Genomic DNA, 20,356 nt, shown 5'->3' with positions numbered 1-20,356 from the left:
TCTGCTGTTTGCATGAGACAGAGGGGGCCACTGGGAGAGCCCAGGGAGGGTGAGAGAGACAGGACAAGTGACTTGGGTTAAAAAAAGGCCCAGGCTCAGTCTTCCCCTCTGCAAGCTGAGGGCCGTGCCCCTTTGCCAGGTTCCAGTGAGGCTCCAGGCTGACTATGGGGTGGAAGGGTTTCCCGAATCTGCCTGCAATACAGGAGACCCGGGTTTGATCCCTGGGTCGGGAAGATCCCCTGGAGAAGGAAATGGCTACTGACTCCATTATTCTTGCCTGGAAAATCCTATGGACAGAGGAGCCTGCAGCGGGGCTATGCGCAGGGTCGCAAAGAGACACGATCGAGCGACTAATTTTCACACTTCATTTTACGGGGTGGAAACTGCTTTGTGAAATGCGTCTCGGTGCAGAGTGGAGTAACAGCTGTGTCCGAAGGAGTGAACAACAGAGGTTGAGCTGAAAGCCGCACTCAGAGCAGGACCAGTCCCGCCGGTTCCCGGGTGGGCACCGGCGCCTCTCTGCAAGCCCTCCGGTCTGGGCGAGGCGTCAAAGGCCAATGGTCGTTCGGGGGAGGGGCTTCGCCGCACTGACGCCCCTTCTGGCCTGTGGGCGTGTCTGGCTGTCTTAGCCAATAAGAGTGCGGAGGCGGGGCCTGGGTAAGAGCAGGAAACGGCAGCCGCGGCGGAGTCTGTGAGTGCAACGAGGGCGGGGCTTGGTGTGGCTCCTCCTGCACCCGCCCCCCCAATACTCCCAGGGTGGGGAGGGGGTCTCCGCGTCCAGGGCTAGTGGCCCAGACACCGAGACGAATGTGGAGGGGGGTCTTGGACGCACGGGGCAGAGGCGGGGACGGGGCCAGAACACAGGTCTGGTCTTCAGCAAAAAGGCTCCAAACGCCCCTGAGCCCCCGCGGGCCTGCTTCAGTTTCCCTTCGCATCTAAACAGGGCCAGCACCCCCCGCTCCCCATTTCCTCCAATTCAGGGGGTCCCATCCCACTCCTCTTTGTGGTCTCTTTTCACCAGCTGCCCGCCTGCCGCCATGCTGCCCCTGCGCCTATGCCGGCTGTGGCCCCTCAACCCTCCCCTTTGGTTCTTCGCAGCGGCCGCCCGGCAGCGGTGAGTCGGGCCCCCGGGATCCGGCCCGGTCGTTCAGTAGGTTCTTGTTGCTGGCCTGCCCAATTCTAGGCGCTGCGCTAGGTGCTGGGATAGCTCTGTGTCAGGCGCCTTACAGATTTGTCGGGTTACTCTCACCTTCACTGCTGAAGACATAGTATCAGAGATTAAGGAATAACCCCCAGGGTCATACAGATATAAAATTTGAACCCAAGTCAAACCCAGTGCCCTTCCTACAACTCAGGTGGTTGTTAAGCATCACTGTGCATAACACAGGAGGGCTGCGGGGGGCGGCGTGGTGGTGGTGGGGGGGTGCTTACAAAATTGCAGATTCCTGGGCCCTACTTGGAGATTCTGATTTGCAGGAATGAGGTGGGGCTCAATAATTTTCTTTTTTTTCTTTTGGGCGCACTGAAGGGCATGCGGGATCTTAGTTCCCCTGACCAGGGATGGAACTCAGGCTCCTTGAGGTGGAAGCCCTGAGTCTTAGCTACTGGACCACCAGGGAAGTCCCAAGAATTTATTTTAAAAAACATGATCAAAACCAAAACCAAAATATAATTTTCAGGTGTTTCTGATGCAAGGAGTCTGAAAACTACACTTGGAGACATTTTGATCTGCCCCATACCTGAAACACTCAAAAAGGGAGGGATGATTTACAGAGATTATCCTTGGTACCTGGCTCAACCCTGAGCACCAGGATGCTGAGTCAAAGGGTGGCCCAAGTGGGTAGGGAAGGGGTATCCCTGTGTCTTCCTTAGCCCTGGCAGGATTGGGCCTCTCTCCACAGGTCTGGCCCCAGTAACTACTATGAACTCTTGGGGGTGCAGCCTGGTGCCAGCACTGAAGAAGTTAAACGAGCTTTCTTCTCCAAGTCCAAAGAGGTACCAGTGGTTTTAAGCGGAGAGGGGGAAGGGAAGTCTGAGCCAGATGGGGTATGCTTCAAATTCTCAGAAATGGAGCTGAGAAGCTCACTCTGGCTGGTGCACATTCCCTCAGCATTCACAGGTTGGGGGAGGTGCCCCATGGGGAGAGATCTGCCCATGTAGGAGGAAAGGCTAGGGGGCAGGAGCCAGGCCTGTCTGATGGGCTGGGCTTGGTTCTCTTGGCCTGCCTGCTCTTGAGAAAGCTGGATCCAGGACTTACAGTGAGAGCCAGGCAGCAGGTGGGAAGGACTTACACAAGGGGAGGAGGCAGAAGTCTGTGCTTCCTGACTCTGTGGTGGTTTACAGGGATGGGCAGGCCTGAGAGTGAGGGTCACTCCCCAGGAAGGGCCTCTGGGAATGACATGAGCCCTTGACAATGGACATTATCAGGATGGGTCCCGGGAAGGGGCATGGAAAGGGAGATGAGGGGAGTCTTGCTCCACCCCAGCTGCACCCTGACCGGGACCCCGGGAACCCAGCCCTGCACAGTCGCTTTGTGGAGCTGAGTGAAGCATACCAAGTGCTGAGCCGTGAGCAGAGTCGCCGCAGCTATGACCACCAGCTCCGCTCGGCAGCTTCCCCAAAGTCTCCAGGAACCACAGCCCACACCAGGTCTGCTCACCAGGCACACAGGTACAGTAGTCCAGCCCCCAGCTCATGGGTCCCGGGACGGGGCGTGAAAAGGGAGATGAGGGGAGTGGAGGGGTGAGACAAGGCTGGGGAGCAGGAGCCAGGAGGCCTGTCTGGATGGGCTCATCCTTACACTGTCCCTTCTTCTTCCTCCAAGCAGTTCTGGGGCACCCCCCAATGAAAAATATTGGGCCCAGTTTCATAAAGTGAGGCCTCAGGGGCCAGAGTCCAGGCAGCAGCAGCACAAACACAACCGGCGAGTGCTGGGGTACTGCCTCCTGATCATGCTGGCCGGCATGGGCCTGCACTACGTCGCCTTCAGGTGCGTGTCTCCCTAGGGCGATGGGCAGGGGGCAGGAGGGTGGGCGAAGCCCAGCGTCAGGTACCTAACCACGCCACCCCTGTGACCTGCACCCTTGTGTGTCCCAAGCTAAGAACTGCATGAAATTGGTCTCCTCCAGAGCCCCTTCTGACTTGGCAAAGGCAGCTGTGCACTAAGAGCTCATGTCATTTCAGTTTTTTATCATTTGAATTTAAATTTTTGGTGCTAATCACCAGAGTGCTGGAGCCAACCAGAAAGCCTGCACAAGAAGGAAATGGGTCAAGCTGGGCCTTACCAGCAACTGCCCTCATTCATTCCTGCCACCCTCTCGTGCATGCCATGCCACTGAGCTTCAACAGTAGAGACACCTAAAGGCTGGTGCCCACTGCTAGCAGTGTGCCTAGTTCAGTGATCGAGTTAGAACAAACCTTTCTAGTCTCTTTCAAGGATCTCTCTGACATTCAGAGCTGCTGTCATGACAGTCAGGGACCTGGGTCGCCATGAGACCCTGGACAAGTCCCGACCACTCTATGTCTCCTCACCTAGCACTGGCAGTTCGGCTGCGGTCCCCACAGGTGTAAAGCTGTGAGACCCTGGAGTGGAGGGGAGGGAAGTGAGACTTGGGGGACAGCAGAGATTGGTGGTCCCAGTGTTCTTTGTAATCCCTTTGCAGGAAGCTGGAGCAGTTGCATCGTAGCTTCATGGATGAGAAGGATCGAATCATCACAGCTATTTACAACGACACTCGGGCCCGGGCCAGGTCTGTCCCAGCTCTTTCCTGCCCTCCCTTCCCTGTGCCGGCACCACCTCCCAGGATCCCAGTCCCGACCACCCAGGTGCTCTCCCTGCAGGGCCAACAGAGCCAGGCTCCTGCAGGAGCAGCGGCAGAGGCAGCAGCTGCAGTCACCACCCGGGCCGCCCCAAGGCCCCGGGATCGTGCGCCCAGGCCCCTGAGTGGCTCACCTTGGAGAGCTCTCCTTGGATGGGGCCTGCAAGGTGCCCCCTTCTGGGACGCCCCACGCCCCAAAACGCGTGCAATAAAGTGATTCTCAGAGCTCTCGTCTGGCTCCCTCCTACAGGCCCAGCGCCCCCCGCCCCGGCCCCGCCCTCCAGGCTTTGGTGGCGGCAACCCGGGAGTCCGGCCCCCTGGGCGGTGCGTCCCCTTTCCCCTGCAGCGGCGGGAGGGGGGTGTGTGTGTGGGTGTGTGTATGTGTGTGTGTGTGTGTGTGGGTGGGTGTGTGTATGTGTGTGTGTGTGTGTGTGGGTGGGTGTGTGTGTGTGTAGGGGGCGGGCCCCGCCGGCGGCCTCGCCCCCCCTCCCCCGCCCCGCCCCCGCCCCGCGGCCCGGTGGGGAGCGCGTGTCTGGGTCACATGAGCCGCCCGCCCGCCAGCCCGGGCCCGGCCCCCCGCCGCCCCCGCCGTCCCCGCCGTCCCCGCCGTCCGCCGCCACCACCGGCCGCCCGCCCGCTCGGCTCCTTCGGCCGCCGCTGCCGCCGCTGCGTTGCGTTGCGCTGCCTGCGCCCAGGGCTCGGGAGGGGGCCGCGGAGGAGCCGCCCCCCGCACCCGGTCCCCGCCCGCCGCGCCCGGGCCCGCGCCATGGGGCTCTGGCTGCCGCCGCCCCCCGCGCCGCCCGGCTAGGGCGATGCGGGCGCCCCCGGCGCGCGGCCCCCGCGGGCACCATGAGCCCCCTGCTCCGCCGCTTGCTGCTCGCCGTGCTCCTGCAGCTGGCCCCCGCCCAGGTACGTGCGTCCGAGACATCCCGCCCGCGCGCCGTGCCCTCTCTCAAGGTTGGCGGAAGTAGGAAGGCGCGGGTTCTTGGGGATCCACGGCGGCGTCTCGGGAGCCCAGCCCGGGCATCCCCCGGGAGGAGTCCCTCCTCGCCCGCCCGCCAGACTCCCGGGCCACTCCCCCGCCCCACCCCGTCCCCTGGGCGCAGCCGGGGGCGGGGCCGCCTCGGTGCCTGGCGGACGCGGTTCGGCGCCCACTGTGCCCCTTCCTGATCTGGGGCCTGGAGAACTAGCCCGGACTCCAGGCTTGGAGATTCGAGGCTGCTGCCAGAGCGGGCCTGGCGGGTAGTAGCCGGGGCAGGTCCCAGGTGGCGTGGAGAGGACAGGTAAAGCTAGAGTGACCCCAGGAACAGAGCAGTTTGGAAAACTGTCAGAGGGGAGTTGAAGCCTCCTGACTGCAAGGGCAGAGCCCTGGGGAGAAAGACATTGCCAAGCCCTTCCTGGAGTGCATCTTGGTCCAGATTTCTTCTCTCCTACAGGCCCCCGTCTCCCAGCCTGATGCCCCTGGTCACCAGAAGAAAGGTAATAGTAACAGAACTTTGCACCAGCCGGCGCTCAGAACATTTGCTTCCAGCCCTGATTGCAGACTCCATGTATTTCTCATCTTGTGTAATCACAGCCTCTCTGTAAGATGCAAACTCTTTAATTCTGCCCATTTCACAGAAGAGCAGATTGAGGCAGTGGGATGCCTGGCATCTGGATGAACAGGGCAAGGAAGACAGATTGGGTGGGCAGAAGCGGGGGCTAGTGGAGGGTAGCTGTGACGGGGGAACTAAGAACAGCTTCTGGACGCAGGGACAGAGGAGCCAGGGGGCAGCTGCAGGAAACTCTGGGGGACTTAACCCTTACTCATCTGCCCCTAGTGGTGTCATGGATAGACGTGTATGCTCGTGCCACCTGCCAGCCGCGGGAGGTGGTGGTGCCCCTGAACATGGAGCTCATGGGCACTGTGGCCAAGCAACTGGTGCCCAGCTGCGTGACAGTGCAGCGCTGTGGCGGCTGCTGCCCTGACGATGGCCTGGAGTGCGTGCCCACTGGGCAGCACCAAGTCCGAATGCAGGTAGGGGGCAAGGGGAGTGTGCCTGGATGGATGCTGGCATTCTGGGGACTGAGGGGGTGGCGGCCAGAGCCCTGGGCAGTGGGCAAGGTGTTCTCATCCCTCCAGCCCTGGAGCGCCCCCTTCCCGTCTCTCTCACTGTGTCTCTCCCTGTTCTCCTGAGCCCAGATCCTCATGATCCAGTACCCAAGCAGTCAGCTGGGGGAGATGTCCCTGGAAGAACACAGCCAGTGTGAATGCAGGTGCCAGTGAGGCCCCACCTCGGAGTTCGCAGAGATCAGGCTTAGGGGGTGCTGGGTGGGCGGTACACCGCAGCGGGGACAAGGTTTCCAAGGGTAGAGCGGGGCAGGCCTGGGATCGAGGGCAAGAGAGTGGAGAATGCTTGGCTTCCTGATCCTCTCTGTCCTTGTCTCTGTCTGTCTCTCTTACTTTTCAGACCAAAAAAACGAGAGAGTGCTGTGAAGCCAGACAGGTGAGTCCTGGGCTCTTGCTGGGGTGGGGTTGGAGCCCAAGCTTAGTGCCCAGAAAGTCACATGTGGCTGGGGCAGGGGGTGTTAGGGTGTGTCAGGAAGCTGTGGTCCCCTCCCCTCCTTCTCCTCCCCGGCCTGTCCCCACCTTCCTCCTTTTTCTCTGCTCCCCAAGACTCTGTGCTCTTCCCTGACCCCAGCCCCTGGGAAGACTTCCTTCCCACCCAAGACATGTTGCTTCTCCTCCTAGGGCTTCCACTCCCCACCACCGTCCCCAGCCCCGCTCTGTTCCGGGCTGGGACCCTGCCCCTGGAGCACCCTCCCCAGCTGACATCACCCATCCCACTCCAGCCCCAGGCCCCTCTGCCCACGCTGCCCCCAGCGCCGCCAGCGCCCTGACCCCCGGACCTGCCACTGCCGCTGCCGACGCCGCAGCTTCCTCCGTTGTCAAGGGCGGGGCTTAGAGCTCAACCCAGACACCTGCAGGTGAGGAGTTGGGAGTGGTGTCCAGGCCCTTCCTGGAGCAGGTCCAGGTGAGCCAGCCGGTGGGAGAAGAGCCAGGGAAAGGGAAGCTTTGACCGGGTTGAACAAATATTGACCCAGCACCTAGTTGGCACTGTGGTCAGCAAAAACAAGGCTCCTGTTCTAATGTGGGAGTCAGACACATGATGCCAATAGAGGATGTCAAGGGCTGTGGTGAGCAGTACCTGACATCATCTTTGAGAGGCTAGAGACATCCTGGAAGAGGTGACATCACCAGGAGTGTCAATGGAAAGACAGCCTTCCTGCTCTGAACCGTCTCAGAAACGCCTATGGTAGACGTTGATGTTCTACCTTACAGGCTCCAGCAGGCCAGGAGATGTAGTGGAACCCTGGTCCACTCTCGTCCAAGGCGCTTCTCTCCACCCCTCCCTTCCACAGCGGGGTCATGGGGTGGCATTGTGTGGGCCGGGCCAGCTGGGGCTTCCCAGGAGTGTTAGGGGAGAATGGGGTTCACAGAAGGTAACAAGCAGGTGCGTCTAGAGAAACAGGGGCTGAGCTTTGGGGCCAGCGTGAACAGACCCCTTCTTCCCCTCTCAGGTGCCGGAAGCTGCGAAGGTGACAAACTGCTTTTCAGACTCAGTGGGGCCCCTAGCCTCACAGCCCTCGCCCCAGAGAGGGCAGGAGGGCAGCCTGTGAGAACCGTCCAGTCGCCAAGACCTCAGCCTGGGCAGAAGCTCCTCCGGGACCTGGGCCTCTTGGAGGGCCTTCCAGCTGCCCCTTGTCTCTCCAAGGCTGCCATCCAACAACGTGGACAGAGTTGGATGAGGAGACCAAGAGGGGTCACATACCAACCTGGAAGAGAATGGGGTCCCGACTCAGATTTTAACCACCTTGTACAAGTGAGCATCTAACAGCTGGCTCCTCTGTCCCCTCACTGAGAAGACCCCAATCCTCTACAAAAATGTGGGAGTTGGGCTTCAGCGCAGGAACTGTGAACCCCAGTCCTGATAAAAGAGATGGAAGGAACTGTCCCTGCCTGTGTCACTGTCTGTCACTGTCCAGGCTGGCTGGTTTGGACATCAACGTCTGCATTGTACTGACACGGAGCTTGGAGGAGATGAGGTCCAAAGACCCCCCACAACCAGTCACAGTGCCAGAATCGTGCATTCTTCACTTTCATGTTGCGCTAACGGGTCCTGCTCCTGTGTCCATCACAAGGGTTCCTTTCTGAAAGGAGATGGCCAGTGAGCTTGAGGTGGGACTCACCTCTGCCAAGTGACACCTCAGCTGTCACTGCCCCTCTTCCTGAGCCTCACATGTGCACACAGAGGGAGCAGATGATCATTGTGGTCTGGGCCCTTGGGTGCCAAGAAAGTTAAGAGTCATGTAATAGAAAAGAACATTCATCTTCCCTGCCAGGCTACACTCTGTGTTTGCAACTTTTTGCTTCATGTAGCTTAACTCCATATTTTTTCAACTGCAGTCTTCACTCTCGCCTCCCTTGCACCTTGGGCTCCCCTCCCCATGCTCTACTTGGTACTCCCCTGACCTTTATGTGACCCAGCCCAAACTCAGTGGTCAGCTTTCCGCCTGCACCCTCTAGTGCCCCTGGGGCTCAGTGGGAAGGGGGTGAGCTGAAAGGCAACCTTGGCCACCAGTACTTTGCCCCACCAAGGCAGAACATTCAGGGCAGGGTTTACCCCAAAGCAGTTACCTAATGGAGGCCTTCTCTGAAGTCATAGAGGAAGGGGTAGTGATCTTGTTAGGCCCAAACCAAGAGTGGCGTTAAACCAGAAGAGACGAAAGTTCAGTTAGAGTGAGACCTCCCAAACCCATTTAGCTTGTCCAATGAGCATGTGCTTTGTATGTGCCTTCTCACCAAGCCCTCAATTCTGAGGTCATTGTTGTGATCATCTTTTCTTCAACTGAGGAGATAAGCTCGGAAAGGCTGATTGACTTGAGGATTTGGCCTCAGATCATCCATCTCCCTAACATTAAACTTAGGTTTCGCTGCCTCTCAATTGTAGGCTCAGTCCGCCTGCAATGTGAGAGACCTGGGTTCAATCCCTGGGTTGGGAAGATCCCCTCGAGGAGGGCATGGCAACCCACTCCAGTGTTCTTGCCTGGAGAATCCCCATGGACAGAGGAGCCTGGCGGGCTGCAGTCCATGAGGTCAAAGAGTCGGACACGACTGAGCGTCTAAGCACAACTGCAGGTTCATTACTTTGGTGGAACCTCCCAGGTGTACCAGTGAAAACGAATCCACCTGCCAATGCAGGAGAGGCAGGTTTGATCCCTGAAGTAGGAAATGGCAACCCACTCCACTATTCTTGCCTGGGAAATCCCATGGACAGAGGAGCCTGGTGGGCTATAGTCCATGGGGTCACAAAGAGTCGGACGCGACTGAGCGACTAAGCACACACATGTTTCTTCCTGGGTGCTGAAGTGACTGGAAATAAGTCTGGATGGGGAATGGACCCAGCCGGACCGTTGCAGTCATGACTCAGGGTTATTGTGCCCCGGGTAGAAGCAGGCCTGGATGCTGGAAGAGGAAAAAGCTAAGCACATTTGCTGTGGGCCTAGCTGTGCACATTACTGGGGGACTCCAACAGGGACCCTGTGGGGTCGATGTTATCAAGCCCGAGTCACCAGGCCAAGAAACTTCTTCAAGGTCACACAGTCAATGAGTGGCAGACCCAGGATTCAAACCCAAGGCTCACTCTGAAGCTAGGCTCTTTCCACAGCAACTGAGGACTGTGGGTCAGAAGAGGCCCAAGGGCAATCAGGAGCGTCAAGCTGGGGGCGACATAAAATGGCGTCTCAAGACCCCCTCCGGGAACCCGCGCCCGCCTGACCTTAATTTCACCTTAAACGGAAGTGCCTTCGGCCCTTTCGGAAGTCACTTTCACCTTACCTTAAGGACTACAAAGCCACCGGAGGTGACGTATAGGTCACATGGTGCCTCGGGGGCGTGGCTAGGGAAGAAACCACCCCAGTGGGCGTCTGGCCGCGGGTTTTGCACGGTCCAATGAGGGCGGGCTGCGTGGCCAGGTCTGGTGGCGACGATGACGCGCCTGCGCAGAGACGGCGGCACGACTGGGGTTGACTCCGGGGGCGCGGCGAGGAGGTGAGCGGGGGCCACAGCCCGGGCTGGGGGGAGCCGGGGTACAAGAGGGAAGACTGGATCAGGCGGGGCAGGAGCGGGCTGGGGCTCCGAGTGTCAACGAGGGATAGGTCACGAGGAAATTGACTGTTGGGGGTTCCGAGCTGTCCTGGGATGCCGCAGGGGGAGGGTTCTCACGCCTCAAGGGGCGGGACTCCGGGAGTTGGGGCGGGAAGTCTAACGGCAACGGGTGGAACTTCTCAACTGGCGCCGGTGGGAGGCGGAGCTCGAGGCCTGGAGGCGGGGCTAGGACCGGTGCGGGGTGGAGACTGGTCCTTGGAGGAGGAGCTAGAAGAGGCGGAAGGAGGAGCCTCGGGTTTGGAAGCCGAGGAGGAAGGAACCCAGGCGCTGGGGGCGGGGCTTCAGCCGGTGAGTGGCGCGGCTACCGTCCAGGAAAAGGGGTCTAGTTCTGTCGGGGGCGGGGATACAGGGTCGGGGGCGGAACCACGCCCTCTAAAAGGTGGGGTTAAGGAGCCTAGCGAAGGGGTAGGCCCAGGTAATGGCCCGGGGCGTCCACGCGGGGGCGGTCTCCGCGGTGGCCGTGCCTGGGGACGCAGTAGGCCTAGAACTCCCCCGGGAGAGGTGGTGTGGGTGGAGCGGGCTCGGCGGCCACCCGACACGGGACCAGTCTGGGTGCCCCGCAGGCCCCCGAGGGCTCAGAGTTGGGGCGGCGCCTCGGGCGGAGGCACAGGCTCAGCCTGGGGGGTACCCCCGGAGGACAAGGGCTCCCCGGAGCCACCCAGTGGCGACGTGTGGGTGCCTCGGGGCCGACCCCCTGCGGCAGCCGCAGATGTGTGGGTGTGCTGGGCGGGAGGCAACTGGGTGTGGCGTGAATGGGGTCGCCCGGTCGGGGCAACCGCTCTGCAGCCAGATAGGGTCTGGACTTTGCGGAAGGGGACGGGTGGGAATTGAAGAGCAGAGCTGGGGACCGGGAGGGACGGAAGGGCAGGGGGTGAGCAAAGGGGCGGGACCCTGGCTGCTGTGGCCTCCCCTGACCCCCTCTCCCCGCTGCTGGGGTCCTCGGGCAAGCCCCCTTCTCACTGGACTGGTAAGTGTGGCCGTGGAGCCTGGGGGAGGGGGCGGTGATCCCGAACAAGGGGATCCCCAGGGGCAGGCAGTGTCCACGGTGGGGTGGAATCCTCCCGGTACCTGCCGGTATTCCATGCCCTCCCGTTCCTCTCCCCCGGTTGGTTGGTCGGGGTCTGTTCCCACAGAGAGATGAGGCTGAGCTGGGTCTTGACAGTACTGTCCATCTGCCTGAGCGCCCTGGTCACGGCCACAGGGACCGAGGGCAAACGGAAGCTGCAGATCGGAGTCAAGAAACGGGTAGACCACTGTCCCATCAAATCGAGGAAAGGGGACGTCCTGCACATGCACTATACGGTGGGTGAAGGGGTGGAGCTTTGGGGGCGGGGCTTTTGGGGACATGAAAGGAACCGGGAGCCAGGTTTCTCTGCCAAAAGGTGGATCTCTTGGGCAGGTCTTCTCATCTACTCTGCATGGTTCTGTCTTGCTCTTCACTGTCTACTCCCAGGTTGGCATCAGCAAGCAGTGACAGTGTACTGTGAGCTGCCCAACGTTCTGTCTCCTGCTGGGACTATGGCCACCAATGCTGTGGGGTGCCACCTTGATGGGAAGAGCACTGGGGGTGGGGGTGTCAGAGCAGACCCCCCTCCTCACTGGCCTTCCCATGGTCTCACAGGGGAAGCTAGAAGATGGAACAGAGTTTGACAGCAGCCTGCCCCAGAACCAGCCCTTTGTCTTCTCCTTGGGCACAGGCCAGGTCATCAAGGGCTGGGACCAGGGGCTGCTAGGGTGAGTCGTGGGGCCATGGCTGTGGTCCAGGAGGTAAACTGTGGGAGGCAAGCCCCAGGGATGGGGGGAGGGAGCAAGGAGCCTGGTTGTTGCCACATGCTGAACATGTGTTGTCCTGCAGGATGTGTGAGGGGGAAAAGCGGAAGCTGGTGATTCCATCAGAGCTGGGTAAGAGGCTCTTTCGGAGTGGGGATAGGGAGTTCAGGGTGTATTATCCATGTAAGGGTGAAGGCTGATTTAGTCTCTGCATCCATCTCCACTCAATTCATTCAATCCATGCCACTTCCAAGTCCAGCCTTGTCCAGCAATGAGGACAGGGCAAGACCATTGGGACACTTGGCTCTGGAGCCAACTCTCTGACCTTTAGCAAGCCCCCTCCCATTTCCCTGGTGGCTCAAATGGTAAAGAAGATGCCTGCAATCCAGGTTCAGTCCCTGGGTTGGGAAGGAATTGGCAACCCTCTCCAGTATTCTTGCCTGGAGAATTCCATGGACAGAGGAGCCTGGCAGGGTACAGTTCATGGGATCACAAAGAGACGACTGAGCGACTAACTTGCCCTTGTTTTTTTTTTTCCCATCTCCATTTCTGGCCTAGTGCTAGGATGGGTAGAGGCTTAGCTTCAGCCTGGATGTCTGCGGAACACCTCACTCTGCCTGGCCACAGCTCATTCTGTTTCTTTGTGTTATCTTGGCAGGGTATGGAGAGCGGGGAGCTCCCCCAAAGATTCCAGGTAATAGACCTTTCTGCCCCCCTCCCCATCTGCTGCATCCATACTATCTCCGGGTGGCCCTAGTTCTCATTCTGCTCCCACCTCTCCCCTGCAGGTGGTGCAACCTTGGTGTTTGAGGTGGAGCTGCTCAAAATCGAGCGACGTTCAGAACTGTAGCCAAACTGGAGAGGGGCGGTGGAGAGGCCCCCATCAGGGACCAGACTGTTTAAAGAAAAAAAAAAAAAAAAAACTTAAAACACATGAAGTGAGCCTGTGTTTCTTTGTGGGCCCTGAGAGACTTAGAAACCGCAGCTTCAGCCTCCTCTCTCCCTCGACCCCCTTCCATCCCTCCCTTTCCTTTCCGGGCTGTAGAACCTTGGGGTCTAGTAGGCTCAGTAGCATGGAGGTCACAATGGCCAAGCCCTGGGTGGTATGGTGGCCCTTGTCCAGAAGGGAAGAGTATTCCTGCCTGCTGGCAGCAGCATGGCTCCTCCCCAGCTCCCCAGCCACTTCCAGCTCCTAGTCTGGGAGCCAGCACTGGGCTATCGCCATGGCTACATGGCCCTCAGGAAGGCCTGCGGTCACCTGGGGAGAAGCTGAGCTGGCAGCAGTCGGAGAGCAGTGTGTCCCCCCTAAAAGAGACCAGACGAGCCTGTGAACTGCACCAAAGGCGTATCCTAGCTTTATTAAAGGGCCCGCGCCGCAGTCAATATAAAAACACAAAAAGTCCCATCAGTTTAATAATAATAAAAAACCCCAAAAATGGAAAACTGAGGGGGCAGGGAAGAGGCCCCTGGGCCAGGGGCACGGGGAGCCCTGCTCGTGGCACCAGGCCTGGCCGCAGGGCCCCCTGGTATTGCTGTTGCTATGAGGTCGGGGGGCAGCGATTGTCCTGTGGAGCCACCGCTCAGCTGGGTCGAGGACCCTTACTTCTTCTGGGGTGTGCTCAGCTTCTGCATGCCCCGGATCTTGTCCAGCAGGCCAGAGATGAAGGCCTGGAGGGAGGGAGGACATTAAGGAGACAAGACCCCAGGAGGACAGGACCCCAAGCTCCTCCACCCTCTGGGGAAACCACTTCCTTACCTCAGTGGGTTTGTAACAGTCAACCAGCAGTTCCTAGTGGGGCATGGGGAGAAAGGATAACTGTGAGTCTCCAAAACACGGACCTAGAGTTCACCCACACTCTGTTCCAAGGCACTGGAGATGCCACGGCTACTGAACAGCTCAGCAAGTACCACTGGCCCCATTTGGTGGAGGCCAAAGCTGAGTCCAAGAAGATCATAGAGCTGACTGCCGCAGATCAAGGAAGGCCTGCCTCCAGAGGCTTGCCGACCCAACAATGGGCAGACCGCCTCCCTGCAGCCCTTTAGCCCCTGCTTCCCTGACCTGGCCCTGCTGCCCTCCAGCCCCTCTTACCTTGACCCTGGCAGCCCGGGTATCATCGCTTTCCATGTCCAGGAGTTCATCCACGTCGATTTCCAGCTCTGGGATCTCCTCTTCCTGGGGTAGGGGTGGGGGAGGAAGGAGAGACAACGGCCTGAGTTGGGAGAGAGGGTGTGAGAGGGGCTCTGGCTGAGGCCCCTGCCCTACTGCAGATGGGAGCCAGCCCTCTTTGCCCAGCAGACAGCGGCAGCTGCTCCGAGGAAGAAAACAGATCAGGCCTGTGCCAAGGCAAACTGCCCAATGTGGGGGGGAGCTTCCTGTCCTTGCCAGTTGGGCACCCTGGGTGCCAGACGGCTAGGGCTGGGGATCCTAGGCTGGGAACCCTGCAGATGTGTCTCCCCAACTTCTATGTCCCCCATCTCAACCAGAGCACAGATAGGGCCAGCTGCCCCAACTCATCAGGCCCCCTTCCCCTCCCCCAAACACCTGTCATAGCTTCCCAGGAGTGGGGAGGAAGTGAAGGGTGAGGGGTCAGTGGGAAGGACCCAGGCCTGGTTAAAGGGGAAACAAAGAGCCCATGCTTTGCTGAGGGAGGGGGTGCCTGCCACCCTCCTCCCCCAGGAAGCATCTCTCCTGTCTGGAGCCAACTGCATTCCAGGGCTGGGCCAGGGTAGGCAGCACAGGGCAAGCCCACTCCTCCACCCTGGCCCCCGGGGCCTGAGTCACCACTTGAGCAAGGAAGGAGTCACAGGGTGGAGAACCAGAACCCAGAGAGTGGGCTAGCTTGCCCCCCATGCCAAGATGGACTCCAGATTAGCCCATTAGAAACAGGCAAGACACATAAACCCCAACAACTGGGTTGGCTAGTGCCTTAAACTGGTATAGGCTCGCAAGCCATAGGTAGCTCTCCTTCCCCAGCCAGCCTAGACTAGCCCCAGGTCTCTTGTCCAAGGCAGCGAATAAGAAAGAAGTGACTTAGGTCAGACAAGAAAGAGCATACATTGGGGGCGGGGAGTACAGAGAGCAAGGGAGCGCGCTTAAGCTGGATGCCCACTGACGCCGGGTGACAGGCGGGCTCAAGGTGGGGTTTCCAGGAGGCCCGAATCGGAACAGGTTTAGGGTGTCGGCGCAGGGTGGGGGACACACCTGGCAGTCGTAGAGGCGAGTGAGCTGCTCCAGGATCCACTCCTCCAGGTTGAGGCGCTTCCGTAGCTCCTTGCGGTCGTACTTGACCGTGACCTTCCCTTGGCGCCTCACTGGGCCCTCGTCGTCCGCGCCGCCCGGGCCCTCGCCTGCAGCCCCAGGGGGGCTCTGAAAGTAGACGCGGGGCCCTGGGCCGCCACTCCCCGGTCCGGGGGCCGGGGCCGCCAACGCCGCGCCCCCCGCGGGGCCGCTGTCCGCCATGGCGGCCGCCGGGGCCACGTGCGCGCGTCGGGCCCCTCCCTGCGCCGCCGCCTCCCGGACGCCCGCCGGCTGGCTCCGGGCCGCTGGATCGGGTTAGCTCGTAAGCTCGGCTCCGCGCGGCTCCGCGGCGAGGGCGGCGGCGGGGGTGCCCGGGGGCAGCTGCAGCATGCGGAGCCCCCGGGCCTGGCCTGGCCGCGCCCCGCCCCCTCCCCACTGATCCGCCCGCCCTTTGTCCCCCGCGGCCGCCGCCCGAGCCGCCGCAGCCGAAGCCGCTTTCTCTGTCTGGATCGCTTCCCCCGCCCCCCGACCACACCCCCTTAAAGGGCCAGTCCTGTAGCTTGCCCCTCACCCCTACCCCGCCCCCGGACAGGGGTTAGGGGAGGATCTAGTCCTCAGAGGTTTGGGCCTAGCTGTCCCCTCTCCCTTTAACCTTCCTGCCCTACACTTAGGCGTTCTAAGCGCCCGGTGCGAGGATTTACTCTCCAATGGGGAACCTAGTATTCTGTCCTCATTGGAGCAAAAATAGGGGCCGCCTGAGAATGGAGGGGAATGGGCACTGTATACAGGACAGAGGTCCGAGGAGGAGACCTGGGAGCGCCACTCGCCTCCCTTCTGGGTCCTCCGGCCCTCGGCCAGAGGGGGGACAAGAGGCGTCTTCGCGCTGACAGACACGTGGACCGGGCTCCCGGGGGTGGAGGGATGGAGAAGACGGACAGGCGCTGCCCAGGTCACTGGACGCCCCCCTCCTTGGGGTTCCGCGCACCCCATGATGGAGGCCTAGGTTGTGGGTGAGCTGAGACGGCCGAGCGGCCTGAAGGGCCAGACCCCAGGCAGCCACCGCCCACCGGCCAAGATGGCGGTTGAGGATGGGATTGTGGGAAATGTAGTTCACAGAGTCCTGCCCCGCATGGCTGCCCCTCCCCCACAGCGGAGCCCGGGCGGGGAAAACTTGTCTGGAGCGCCCTCGTAGGGCTGGTCTCCACAGGGCGCGGTCCTCCGCACTCCACAATCTCGTGTGTGTGCAAACTGAGGCTTAAAGAACTGGTAAGTGGAGGAGCCAGTACTCAGAATAATAAAGATAATAATAACTGCTGACCCTAATACGAGTTCCACATAGTCGGTTCCAGCGTGAGGGAACCTCAAGCTCTCCGGTAGATTCCCAGCCCTACGGCTTCCTCTGTCCTTCAGATCTCACAAGGGCCTTACCGGGCCCACCTCTCTTAAGCAGACCCTGTGCCTTGTTCCCGCAGCCAGTTTGATTTTTTATATTTTTAAATAGTGTCTCTCAGTCACTGGTTCATTGTCCGTCTCGCACTTCTCAACTATGAGCGCTGTGAGGCTGAGACCTGTCTGGCCCTTGTTTACTGCTGATACCCATGATTGAGTGGACCCGCTCAGCTTCAAACCACATGGATCTGGCAAATTAACTGACTTGCTGAACTCTCAGCACCTAGGTCAGACTCATAGTCGGTGTTTAATTGGTTGAACAAATGATCGAATGAAAGGCTTCCTGTGTGCCTCCATTTCCTCCGAAGGTTGTGGCAAAGATTAAATAGGAAAGGACGTGGAAGTTTCAGTGATTGCACCACAGAGGTTAAGTCACACACCCAGATAGCAATGGAGCTCAGCTTGTCTACGCAGGCCCCCTGACACAAAGTCACTGCTCCTACTGCCACACAAGGTTGTGCAACTCCGTTTCAGATGCTTCCACAGACCACAGAGGACAGGCTCACCCTCTGCAGTCCCAAGCAGAGTCTCCAGGTCCTAGAGACACTAAGTCCCAGCCCCTCTGGATGCCAGAGACACCCTCTGCAGCAGATGGGGTTCAGACAGAGGTTGACACTGGCCCAAGTTCATACAGCTGGCATGATGCTGCACACACAGTGAAACCCAGGACTTTAGGCTGACCTTGAGGTTGGAGAGTACAGACAAGGAGGAGGCAGTGGCTGAGAATGGTGTGTGTGGTGATGGTGGTGGTGGGATTCATGCCAGGTGGGCTTCTCCCTGAAAGGCCTGAGCAGGGGGCACATGACTCAGGTGGCTCAGCGATGGGCTGATATCTTCTCCCTCCCCAGCTCCCCTCGGGCCTTAGTCTCTCTTCGGCCAGCCTCAGGGGCCAGGGAAGGGCTGACCCTTCTGTGGTTTAGGCAGGACCCACCCTATCTAAGAGAGTCCCATCCCCAGCCTGGCTTCTGACTCTGAGCTTGGCCTGATGGGAGAAGCAATTTACCAAATCCAAATTCCCCACCATGCCCCACCTCACCCCACAGGGGTGGGTTTGCTCTTTTTAAACTGGAGCACTGATTCAGGCCTGGGGATGGTGGGGGCAGGGGAGGCTTGCAGTAAAGAGGGAGGCTATATTATAGTTCGCTGTGAGAATGAAACCTATAGGTGATGAAGGCTTGGGGACCAGTCCCAGCTCTGTCCCTCCAGATGCTATGACCCTGAGCAGTGATCTTCCTGTCTCTCTTTCCCTCAAGGCTGGTGGGAAGGCCTCCTGTCATTTCCAAATTTCATGGTGTCCCCTGAGGGGTCTCTAGGCTGAACAGGGAAGACAGAGCCAGGGACGCTCTTCCTGAATCCCTCTGTCTATCTTCTGTGCCACCTCCAGGACACTCCCAGATTCCTCAGGCTGACTCCCCTATCTGTCCAATCCCTCCCCATGGCCACCTACTCTATGTTAGCGTAGACAGCCATGATGGCCTGCAGCTGCCTTGGAGGCTTGACTGCCTAGCACAAAATCTTGGAGTGGAATAACTGGGTCCAAATCCTACTTCTGCCCTAGGCTGAGAGGCCCTGGGCCAGTCACGTACCTACCCTGAGCCTCTTCAAAGGGGCTGATTCCGCTGACTTCTGGTGATTTGCAGCTGAGGTCGGTGCTCCAAGACCATATCCCAGCCCTTAGTTTCCTGTCTGAACCTGTCCCTGTGCTGCTCTTCATCCTTCCAGCCCCAGGCTGTAGCCTCCCCAGCCCCACCTCTCCTGGGGTCCTGGCCCCTCTCCCCCAGAGAGCAGCTGAGGCTGCTTTCAGCACTTCCTAAAGCAGAGGCCCTAGGGAGGGTCCCGTGGCTGAGACCGCTCCCTTAATCAAGGGTAGAGGCCGGAAAGACTGCGTTCCTTCCACCATTACGGCTTGCCGAGAAACCCTATTACCATTACTAAGGCAGGAAGAAAGTGTGCAAGGAGGATGGAGCCCTCTAATGGGGGTTGCCCTGGCCTCCAGAGACGCGGTGGGTGGGGAGGGCCTCAGGCCCAGGAAACAGGCTCCCATCTTGTTTTTCAAGAAGCTGCCGCCTAGAGCTTCTACCCCTAAGCTCAGGCCACGGCGCCAGGCCCTGCTGGCCCTGGCACTGGCTGGCAGGCCTCCTGGCCCAGAGCTGACCCATGTCCTTTCCACCCTCCTCCCTGGCATCTCCACAACCTGCTGTCCTTTCCTTAGATATCCAACTGTCTTAGATATCCAGTACCCAGGGGTCATCTCATACCCATTTGCCTATTTCATCCTCTGACAACCTCCAACTTCTGGACAAAGTGACGGAAGTACAAAGACTGGGTTCGGCCGGTAGACCTGCACCCAAGCTAGGGGAAGCAGAGGCCCATCTCTACCCTGCATGGCTACCCAGCGAGACCTCGTGGCAAGCTAGGGGAAGCAGAGGCCCATCTCTACCCTGCATGGCTACCCAGCGAGACCTCGTGGTCCCTGAGTCTCTGAGGGGTATGGCTCTGTTGCTCTGATGAGAGAGGACAAGGATCTTCAGTCTCTTCAAGGGCAAGGAGTAAAGACAGGACAGAACAGAAGCTGGCCTTCAAGACAGAGGGCTGCAATCCTCCTACCAAGCTGCGTGATCTTGAAGGTGAAGTCGCTCAGTCGTGTCCGACTCTTTGTGACCCCGTGGACTGTAGCCTATCAGGCTTCTCCATCCATGGGATTCTCCAGGCAAGAATACTAGAGTGGGTTACCATTTCCTTCTCCAGGGGATCTTCCCTACCCAGGGATCGAACCCAGGTCTCCTGCATTGGAGGCAGATGCTTTAACCTCTGAGCCACCAGTGTCCTTGGGCGAGTCCTTTCCCCTCTCTGGGCCTCAAGTAGAGATAATAATCACACCCACAGGGCCTTGGCCAAAAGCTAGGAGATCTGTTAGGTTAGAGTTGGTGCCCAACATGGTGGGGATTTTGAGGATGGCCGGTGCCAGGCAGGGTTCCCCTTGGGGGTCTGAGAGCCTGGGGCAAAGGCAGCCTGTAGGGCTGCCTCCTCCTTGACTGACCCCTCCTCCCCCAGAAACAGCTCCGTCTCTTTCTGGGTTTCTAGGTGACTTGGCTGGCCCCTCTGGATGAGTTCTACTTTAAACCTGCTGCTGCTACTGCCTCTGTATTGGGGGGGCTCCCACAGGGGCCCCCAGGCAGGAGCCCCCCCAGCCAAGCCCTGCGGGAGGGGCTGCAGCCCCACCCTTCTCAGTGCCTATGCGCCTTCCAGCTCAGGTCCCTGGCACGCTGCAGATTTCAGGGCACCTGCTGTGGGCCAGGCGTGGCAGAGCCCCTCCTCAACCCTCCTAGTTCATGGACACCCAGGAGGCTTCTGACCCCTCCAAGCAAAACGACCAGCTGTCCCCTTCTCAGTTTGCAGTCGGGAGCCCCACAGGGACAGGTTCCAGGCTGAGCTGGGGCGGGGTGGGGGGAGTGGGTTCTGCGGAACAAGAAGGGCGCTGTTCCAGGGCTCGCTCTACAAAGCCAGGGTGCTTGGGTCCTCAAAGGAGGCGGCAGGCGCCGGGCCTCCCCGGGCTAGGGACGGGGGGAGGGCGCCTGCGGCGGGAGACCCATTAGCTTGCTAATTGCTCTCAGGGAGGGGGGCCGAGCTGCTGCTGGAAGGGGTGAGGCGATGTGAGGGCAGAGGCGGGGGTGGGAGTGGCTTTTCCAGCACTCAGCTAAATGCTGCAGGAGTGGGGTGGAAGGCAGGTCTCTTCTCCCTCAGGCCCAAGTATTGCTCTCTGGTAATACCCCCGCCCCTGCTCCTCAGAAACAGTGGGCTAACCCCAGGGCCGGTCTTCAGCAGCGCCCTCTACACCCAGTCCACCTAGCTGCACCCCGATCCCTAAGCACC

General features: G+C 59.8%; 4 protein-coding genes across 13 annotated transcripts; 3 read left to right on the top strand and 1 right to left on the bottom strand.

Annotated features, from left to right (window-relative positions):
• The first annotated feature begins 76 nt into the window (after positions 1 to 76).
• Positions 77 to 4,043, top strand: DNAJC4 (DnaJ heat shock protein family (Hsp40) member C4). Of its 4 annotated transcripts, none has more exons than XM_027531393.1 (7): positions 77 to 657; positions 1,022 to 1,114; positions 1,902 to 1,995; positions 2,486 to 2,670; positions 2,825 to 2,989; positions 3,663 to 3,749; positions 3,841 to 4,043. In XM_027531393.1, the coding sequence occupies exons 2-7, from the start codon at positions 1,038 to 1,040 to the stop codon at positions 3,941 to 3,943; spliced, it is 711 nt and encodes a 236-aa protein (XP_027387194.1). In that variant the 5' UTR covers positions 77 to 657; positions 1,022 to 1,037; the 3' UTR covers positions 3,944 to 4,043. The 4 variants fall into 4 exon arrangements, with proteins under 4 accessions (XP_027387194.1, XP_027387192.1, XP_027387195.1 ...); XM_027531391.1 differs by having other exon boundaries at positions 303 to 691; XM_027531394.1 differs by having other exon boundaries at positions 315 to 691; positions 2,828 to 2,989.
• Positions 4,044 to 4,406: 363 nt separating this feature from the next.
• On the top strand, positions 4,407 to 7,813 carry VEGFB (vascular endothelial growth factor B). Of its 2 annotated transcripts, none has more exons than XM_027531380.1 (7): positions 4,407 to 4,727; positions 5,255 to 5,297; positions 5,639 to 5,835; positions 6,001 to 6,074; positions 6,269 to 6,304; positions 6,651 to 6,785; positions 7,380 to 7,813. In XM_027531380.1, exons 1-7 carry the CDS (start codon positions 4,668 to 4,670, stop codon positions 7,399 to 7,401), a joined length of 567 nt encoding a protein of 188 aa, XP_027387181.1. In that variant the 5' UTR covers positions 4,407 to 4,667; the 3' UTR covers positions 7,402 to 7,813. The 2 variants fall into 2 exon arrangements, with proteins under 2 accessions (XP_027387181.1, XP_027387180.1); XM_027531379.1 differs by having other exon boundaries at positions 6,550 to 6,785.
• A 1,913-nt stretch (positions 7,814 to 9,726) lies between these two features.
• FKBP2 (FKBP prolyl isomerase 2) lies at positions 9,727 to 12,730 on the top strand. 6 transcript variants are annotated; one of them, XM_027531933.1, is made up of 6 exons: positions 9,727 to 9,909; positions 11,160 to 11,328; positions 11,648 to 11,760; positions 11,882 to 11,928; positions 12,455 to 12,490; positions 12,585 to 12,730. In XM_027531933.1, exons 1-6 carry the CDS (start codon positions 9,848 to 9,850, stop codon positions 12,644 to 12,646), a joined length of 489 nt encoding a protein of 162 aa, XP_027387734.1. In that variant the 5' UTR covers positions 9,727 to 9,847; the 3' UTR covers positions 12,647 to 12,730. The 6 variants fall into 6 exon arrangements, with proteins under 6 accessions (XP_027387734.1, XP_027387739.1, XP_027387738.1 ...); XM_027531936.1 differs by lacking the exon at positions 9,727 to 9,909 and adding an exon at positions 10,128 to 10,314; XM_027531935.1 differs by lacking the exon at positions 9,727 to 9,909 and adding an exon at positions 10,357 to 10,441.
• Positions 12,731 to 13,124: 394 nt separating this feature from the next.
• PPP1R14B (protein phosphatase 1 regulatory inhibitor subunit 14B) lies at positions 13,125 to 15,510 on the bottom strand. The gene is given in 6 exon segments (XM_027531931.1): positions 13,125 to 13,464; positions 13,553 to 13,585; positions 13,886 to 13,969; positions 14,999 to 15,280; positions 15,282 to 15,388; positions 15,391 to 15,510. Coding segments are annotated over 6 exon segments (609 nt in total). The 5' UTR covers positions 15,425 to 15,510; the 3' UTR covers positions 13,125 to 13,395.
• Positions 15,511 to 20,356: the final 4,846 nt, after the last annotated feature.

This window comes from Bos indicus x Bos taurus, chromosome 29 (assembly GCF_003369695.1).
Source record: "Bos indicus x Bos taurus breed Angus x Brahman F1 hybrid chromosome 29, Bos_hybrid_MaternalHap_v2.0, whole genome shotgun sequence".
NCBI lineage: Eukaryota > Metazoa > Chordata > Mammalia > Artiodactyla > Bovidae > Bos > Bos indicus x Bos taurus.
The sequence above is the reverse complement of the archived record's forward strand: the minus strand, read 5'-3'. Positions and strand labels throughout refer to the sequence as shown.

What these genes read in the sequence shown, in the direction of transcription:
- DNAJC4 (XM_027531393.1), top strand. Translation starts at nt 1,038, where the DNA reads ATGCTGCCCCTGCGCCTATGCCGGCTGTGGCCCCTCAACCCTCCCCTT. An exon ending in TCTTCTCCAAGTCCAAAGAG is followed by an intron (nt 1,996 to 2,485) that starts GTACCAGTGGTT and finishes GCTCCACCCCAG; the next exon opens with CTGCACCCTGACCGGGACCC. An exon ending in TCTGCTCACCAGGCACACAG is followed by an intron (nt 2,671 to 2,824) that starts GTACAGTAGTCC and finishes TCTTCCTCCAAG; the next exon opens with CAGTTCTGGGGCACCCCCCA.
- VEGFB (XM_027531379.1), top strand. Translation starts at nt 4,668, where the DNA reads ATGAGCCCCCTGCTCCGCCGCTTGCTGCTCGCCGTGCTCCTGCAGCTG. An exon ending in AGCACCAAGTCCGAATGCAG is followed by an intron (nt 5,836 to 6,000) that starts GTAGGGGGCAAG and finishes TCCTGAGCCCAG; the next exon opens with ATCCTCATGATCCAGTACCC. An exon ending in AGTGCTGTGAAGCCAGACAG is followed by an intron (nt 6,305 to 6,549) that starts GTGAGTCCTGGG and finishes TTCTCCTCCTAG; the next exon opens with GGCTTCCACTCCCCACCACC.
- FKBP2 (XM_027531933.1), top strand. Translation starts at nt 9,848, where the DNA reads ATGACGCGCCTGCGCAGAGACGGCGGCACGACTGGGGTTGACTCCGGG. An exon ending in TGGGACCAGGGGCTGCTAGG is followed by an intron (nt 11,761 to 11,881) that starts GTGAGTCGTGGG and finishes GTTGTCCTGCAG; the next exon opens with GATGTGTGAGGGGGAAAAGC. An exon ending in GGTGATTCCATCAGAGCTGG is followed by an intron (nt 11,929 to 12,454) that starts GTAAGAGGCTCT and finishes TTATCTTGGCAG; the next exon opens with GGTATGGAGAGCGGGGAGCT.